Source organism: Haliaeetus leucocephalus, unplaced genomic scaffold (genome assembly GCF_000737465.1).
Source record: "Haliaeetus leucocephalus isolate CR32 unplaced genomic scaffold, Haliaeetus_leucocephalus-4.0 Scaffold668, whole genome shotgun sequence".
NCBI classification, from domain to species: Eukaryota; Metazoa; Chordata; class Aves; order Accipitriformes; family Accipitridae; genus Haliaeetus; species Haliaeetus leucocephalus.
In genome coordinates, this window is record NW_010973104.1 from 1,372,977 (window position 1) to 1,379,065 (window position 6,089).

Consider the following 6,089-nt stretch of genomic DNA (forward strand, 5'->3'; position numbering starts at 1 on the left):
CCGGCCGGGCGCCCTCCTCGGCCGGGGGGGGGGTGTCCAGGGGCAAGGCTGCAGCCGTGCCTGCAGGTACCGCGCTGGAGTGGGGAGCAGCTGGGCACTGCTGCGGGCAAGGAGGATGGGGGGGTCTGAGGGGGCCACAGCGGGGCTGGGGTCAACACCAACCCCCGGGGTGGGCAGCAGCTCCCCCAGGACCTCTCCCAGGGCACAAAGCCACACAGAGGCTGGAGCATCTAAAAAAAAAAGAAACCGCATCCTTTATTAAAACTTACACCAGCACCCGCTCACCTCATCCATAGCGTTACACTACCTTTATTTCATACATTAAAAAACAAACAAAAAAAAAAAAAACCAAGAAAAATACAAGAGGGGAAGGTGAGGGGCTGCCGCCGAGGTGGGGGGGGCACGGCGGAAGGGGGCAGCCCCAAGGCACGGGCAGCGGTAAGGCATGGGGTGGGGAGGGGGGGTCCTAGTCATCCTCCTCCCCACCGCCGTAGAGGTCTGCCAGCTTCTTGAAGCGGCTGCCCCAGTCGTTGAGGTAGTCGTAGTCCTGGTCGCAGTCGGAGGCAGAGGAGTTGAGGGAGCTGAGCGAGGTGGCCTCCGAGCCGCTGCCCTCGTAGTCGAACACCAGCAGGGAGTCGTAGGGGGGGGCCGTGGGGTCCGTGTCGGCCGCTTTCAGGTTCTGGGGGGGGGGGGGGGGGCAGAGGGGTCAGCACCCGTTGTCCCTGGGCTGGGGGGTGTCCCAAGGGTGCCAGCACGGGTAGGGGGGAATGGGGCTCACCTCCTCGATGAAGGTGCCAATGTCATCAGGGTTGGCAGGACGGGGCCGGTACTGGGGGGCCGGCAGGAGGGTGGGAGCCACGTCGTTGCGGAGCAGCACCTCGGGGCGGGCGTCCAGGCCCCGGTGCAGCTGCCGCAGGTCGTAGTCCTGGGGAGCAGGGGGGGACATGATGGAGAGGGGCAAGGTCAGGGTGCCTGCGCTGGCACCAGTCCATCCGTCCCCCGGACCCCTGACAGACTCACCTGGTCCTCCTCCCCGCCGCCCTCCTCCCCATAGTAAAAGACGTTGTCCCGTGTGTCATCCTCAGGCAGCAGCAGTGGCTCCTTCGTCACCTTCCTCCTCCTCACAAAGAGCAGCAGCAGCAGCAGGATGACTGTGGGGGGCATTGGCATCAGTGGGGACATCCCCCCAGCCTCTGCCCCACGGGGGTGGGGTGCAGCCCCACAGCACTGGGACCCCCAGGACCCCCCACTCACGCAGCAAGGCCAGGAGAGCGCCCAGGGCAGCAAGGACGAAGGGCAGGCCAGTGGCAGGCTGGGATCTCTGGGGACAGCTCTGCGCCGGCCCCTCACAGTCACAGACCCGCGCGGTGATGACGGTGAGCTGGGCTTTGCCGGGCCGGTCGAGGAGCCGCAGGTAGACGCTGTAGAGGTCCGGCTCCAGCGGTGCCACCAGTCGCAGGGTGACGGTGTCATCTGCACAAGACCGGTACCGTGGGTGACCCGTGGCAGCATGCACCGGTAACGCCGGCTGCAGCAGAGCCTGCCTCGCGCCGAGCATTGTCCCAAGCCTTACCTTCGTCGCCGACCTCCGCAGCCCAGCTGTCCCCTGAGCCGTGGCTGAGCTCGGCACGGAAGGGGCCGGTGTTGGGGGGCAGGTCCCTGTCGGTGATGGTGAGGACCTGGGGCTGGGGGCTGCGGTTGCAGACAGTGATATCCCGGGGCTCAGCTTCAGGGCCGTGGTCATTGACGTCGAGCAGGGTGAGGAGCAGGGTGCCGGTGCCCGTGGCGGGTGGCGAGCCTGCGGGGAGGAGCCATGCTGGAGGGGGGATCCCCAAAACCAGGACACTCATGGGCACAGGGATGCCCCGAGCCGGGGTGGGGACAGGCAGCCCCCAGCACCGCTCCATGCCAGAGCCGGGATGTGGTTCCTGGTGACAGCAGCACGTGTCCCTCACGCGGGACGGTGGGAACAAGGGCCCCTTTCATGGCCCTCACCATCGTCCACGGCCAGCAGCACGGCAGCGTAGGTGCTGTTCTTGACGAAGGGGGACTCGCGGTCCAGGTGGTCCCGTGCCGTCACGAGGCCGTTCTCAGGATGCACGGCCAGCCAGCCTGCCGGGTCATGCCCCACCAGGTACCTGGGGGGCAGAGGGCAGCTAGTGCCACGGCAGGGACCCCCCCAGACCCTGACCCCAAAACTCCAGCCCCGCTCACTTGATCCTCTGTTCCTGGGCCTTGTCGGGGTCCTGGGCCGTGCAGGAGGCAAGGGTCTGCCCCGGTGGCACGTCCTCCAGCACCCGGGCGAGCTGCACCGGTGGGTTGAAGACGGGCGCCTCATTGACATCCTCCACATTGACCGTCACCGTGGCGGTGGCCGTCAGCAGCTTCACGGCGAAGGGGGCCTCGTTGGCCACGGCCACGTGGAGCACGAACTGCTTCTTGGCCTCGTAGTCCAGACCCTGGGAGAGGGGAGGGGACGGGCAGCACCCCACTGCGGGCAGTGAGGGGGGGGACACAGAGGGGGACACGCACCTTGGCGGTGCGGAGGACGCCCTCGTTGCTGGCAGGGTCGGTGGCGATGGTGAAGGCACCTCCCTCGTTGCCGCGCAGGATGGAGTAGACGGCTCGCCACGCCGGCGTGCTCGGCTCATCCAGGTCGGTGACGGCCAGCCGGGCCACCTCCCGCCCGGCCTCGTTCTCCGGCACGGCCGCCTCATACTGCGGGTGCGGGGCCACCGTCAGTGCCGCAGCCCAGCGGGCACTGGCCTGGGGGGAGAGAGTCCTGCTGGGGGGGGACCCCACGTTACCGTTTTGGGGTCGAACTCAGGGGCGTTGTCATTGACATCCGCGATCTCAATCACCGCCAGCGCCGTCGTGGTCAGACCCTCGCCGTCCAGGTCGGCCGCCTGCACGGTCAGCGTGTACTCCCGCACGCGCTGCAGCGGACAGACAGACAGATGCGGACCCCATCAGCCCCCCCGCCTGGGACCAGGGCTGCCCGCCCCGCGGTGCCGCAGAGCCCACCTCCCGGTCGAGGCCGCTGGCGATGACGCTGAGGGTGCCGGTGGCCCTGTTGACGGTGAACATGTGGGGATGGGGCTCCCGCGGCTCCTGGCTGAGGATGGAGTAGGCGATGACGCCGTTGTAGGTCTCCACCGCGTCGTCTGCGTCCGTGGCGGTCACCTGCATCACGGAGGTACCTGGGGATGGGGACGTCCCGGTGAGTGGGGTGGGTGGAGGGGACTTGTACCCACATGTCCCACAGGGATGGTCCCAGGGCTCTCCCCAAGCGATGTGGCCGGTGGGAGGCAGAGCTTCCCCACGGCACGGGGTCCTACCCGGCAAAGCGCCCTCCGGCACGGAGCCCCTGAAGACCTCCTGCGTGAACTGGGGCTTGTTGTCGTTCTGGTCCGTCACCGTGACTATGATCTCCATTGGCTCCTCCACCGGTTTGCCGTTCTCGGACACGGCGTGGGAGAAGAGCTGTGAGGTGGAGGGGGTGAGCCGGGGGGCTGGTACGGCATGCCGGCACACCACGGTAAACCCCCGGCAGGGACCTACGTGATACTTGTCGATGCGCTCCCGGTCCAGCGGCTGCGTCACCTTCATCCAGCCCGACTCCTTCTCGATGGTGAAGATACCCTCGGGGGGGGCGTCCGCCCCCTGACCCGTGATGCTGTAGAAGATCTTGGTGTCTCTGTCCCGGTTGGATTTGATCTGGGAGGAGACATGGGGAGGCGGATCAGTACCCGCGCCCCCCCAGCAGCATCACACCCTGCCCCGATGCTGGGGGGATGGCCACTGCCAGCATCGCTCCCACCCTCGATGTGCCCAGCCATGCCCAGCCCCAGCCCCTCGCCCAGACACAAGGGGGATGGACCCCTCCCCGGCACCCACATCTGTGCCCAACCCGACTGACCCCCCACCCCATACCTGAACCAGCTTTTTGGGGAAGGGACCCCTCTCATTTTCGGGAACCTTGATGGGGGGGATCACCCAGTCCCTCTTCCGTCTCGTGGGAGCGGCGCGAGCCCCGGGGGCCTCAGGGAGATCCTGCGGGCCGGGGGGGGCATGGTGAGGGTGCAGCTGGTGGCGGGGGGGGGGTGAGGGACAGGGTTGAGGGGCAGCTGGGCAGCGTTACCTGGGGGGAGCGCCTGCTCCGCACAGGAATTGGGGCAGGGTCTGACCGGCCGGCAGCATCCCGGGGGGGGACAGCAAGCACCCTGCCCACCCCCGGCAGCCATACGGGACCCCCATCCTCCTGCACCCTGACGTCGGGCTCCTCAGTCCCGTCCAGCCCCGCACAGCCTCCGGAGCTTGCTGCGAGAGGGTAGGGGGTGAGGGTGGCTGGGGGCGACCTGTCCCCCAGCCCCCCCGTCCCCGCCGCCCCCAGCCCCAGGACCCTGCACCCCCACCCCAGCCTCCTGAGGCAGATCAGGCAGGGGATGGCAGATTAGGCAGGGGATGCCGGGAGCGGCATGGGAGCGGCACAGGAGCGTGGCGGAGGTTTCGGCTTTGTTTCATAGATGACGGGAAATTCCTGGGCAGGCAGAGCCCTGCCCCAGCCCCCCACCTGGTGTGTCACCCCCCTCAGGGCTCCCAGCCCCCCACGGCCAGGATAAGGGGCACAGCACGGCCCCCACCCCCCCACCCAGGACCACGCTGCATCCCCTGCACTGGATATGGCCCAGGCCCCTGCACCCCCGGCCGGGAGGCAGGATTAGGGGATTAGCGGAGCTAAGCCAGCTCCGGAGGCTGAGCGGCCGTGAGAGCCAGGAGGGGACGGGAAGCAGGGCTGGGGGGGTTGCGGGAGCGGGGGGGGGAGACATGGAACAGGGCAAGGAGAGCTGTGCCCCACAGCTGCCCCACACCAGGGTGGGAAGGGAGCCCTGGGGCAAGGGTCCCTGTACCTGGAGGGCAGTGCTGAGGGCTCCTCCCAGCCACGATGACTGCGATAAGGATAAGGGACATCGGTGGGGCCTGAAAGGCCCCAGCCACCCTGGCAAGCAGGGCCAGGGTGCGAGGACCCCGGGGGGGCCCCCAGCACCCACCACGCGAGTCCCCAGCCCCGCTCCCCAGCTATGGCATGCATCGCTGCTCCCCACGGAAGGGCTGGGTGGCACACCGGGGTCTGGATCCACAGCTTCGCTCCAGCCCCGGCTCGGAGAGCCGAACCCCACCATGCCCTCGGGTCCCCCGGTGCAGAGCCCACATGGAACTGTGCCCACTCGGTGCAGCGGTGGAGCCGCACGGCCGATGCCTGGGCCACGTGCTGCTCACGGAGGGGTTTCGCAACGGCATGGCCAGACCCCAGCCCCTGCCCGCGGTGGGAGCTCAGCAGAGCCCATCTCCGCTCTTGGCAGCCTGGCAGGAGCCACCCGGCTGGCTTGGCCGAAGGAAGCGGGATGCGGCGTCCAAGGCAGGCGGGGGTCAGGGCCACTCCTGGCACAGTGAGAGCACTTACCGCCAAGGAGTGCTTTTAGAGCTCCACAGCCATTAGGCGAGCGCTGGCTCTGGCCACGGTTCCCGAGCAGCCCCGCTCCCTGGGGATGCCGCCGAGCAAACAGGGCGGACAGGCCCAGGCAACATGCGCTGCCCCTGGGCACCGCTGGCACCGGGCAAAGAGCCAGCGGTGGCGAACCCCTGCCCGGCCTCGGGCCAGGTTGGCCAGACTCTGCAGCCCACGGCACCACGTTCCTGCCCACGGCCAGAGAAGGGTGGCCCTGGGGCACCCAGCCCCATCGCCAGCCTGGCGCCGGACACCCACCCTGCAGGGATCCAGCCCTGTCCCGGTGGCTCCCCGCAGGTGCCCCATGGCTGGACCAGAGGCGCCAGCGCTGGCATCAGCCGCCACCGGCCCCGGTGGAGCCAGACGGGGAGACCGGGCATCGCCAGCCCCACGGCCCGGGGTAGGGGGGCACAGCCCTATACCGCAGGAGCCCAGCCAGCCCCACACCCAGGAAAGGGCTCGCCCCATGGCCCAGCCCCACATCCCGGGGACCCCGGCCAGCCCCACACCCTAGGCAGTGCCAGCTCCCCCCGAAAAGCACCGACCCCCGGGGGGGCACAGCCGGGCCCACATCCCACCC

The 6,089-nt window shown here is 68.8% G+C and overlaps 2 protein-coding genes across 2 annotated transcripts in view; one reads left to right on the plus strand and one right to left on the minus strand.

Annotated features, from left to right (window-relative positions):
- Nucleotides 1–466: 466 nt before the first annotated feature.
- CDH3 (cadherin 3, type 1, P-cadherin (placental)) lies at nt 467–4,312 on the minus strand. Its single transcript, XM_010579550.1, has 14 exons — nt 4,142–4,312; nt 3,934–4,053; nt 3,562–3,717; nt 3,339–3,483; nt 3,025–3,200; nt 2,808–2,936; nt 2,533–2,718; nt 2,215–2,459; nt 1,996–2,138; nt 1,574–1,798; nt 1,255–1,473; nt 1,021–1,151; nt 779–925; nt 467–679 (listed from the first exon to the last, which is right to left on the minus strand). The coding sequence occupies exons 3-14, from the start codon at nt 3,607–3,609 to the stop codon at nt 467–469; spliced, it is 2,007 nt and encodes a 668-aa protein (XP_010577852.1). The 5' UTR covers nt 3,610–3,717; nt 3,934–4,053; nt 4,142–4,312.
- Nucleotides 4,313–5,587: 1,275 nt separating this feature from the next.
- The window catches only part of LOC104839404, a 5,016-nt gene continuing 4,514 nt past the window's right edge, over nt 5,588–6,089 (plus strand). Inside the window, exon 1 of the mRNA XM_010579690.1 lies at nt 5,588–5,909. Within this exon, the coding sequence (XP_010577992.1) occupies nt 5,588–5,909 (322 nt within the window). The remainder of the gene's footprint in view (nt 5,910–6,089) is intronic.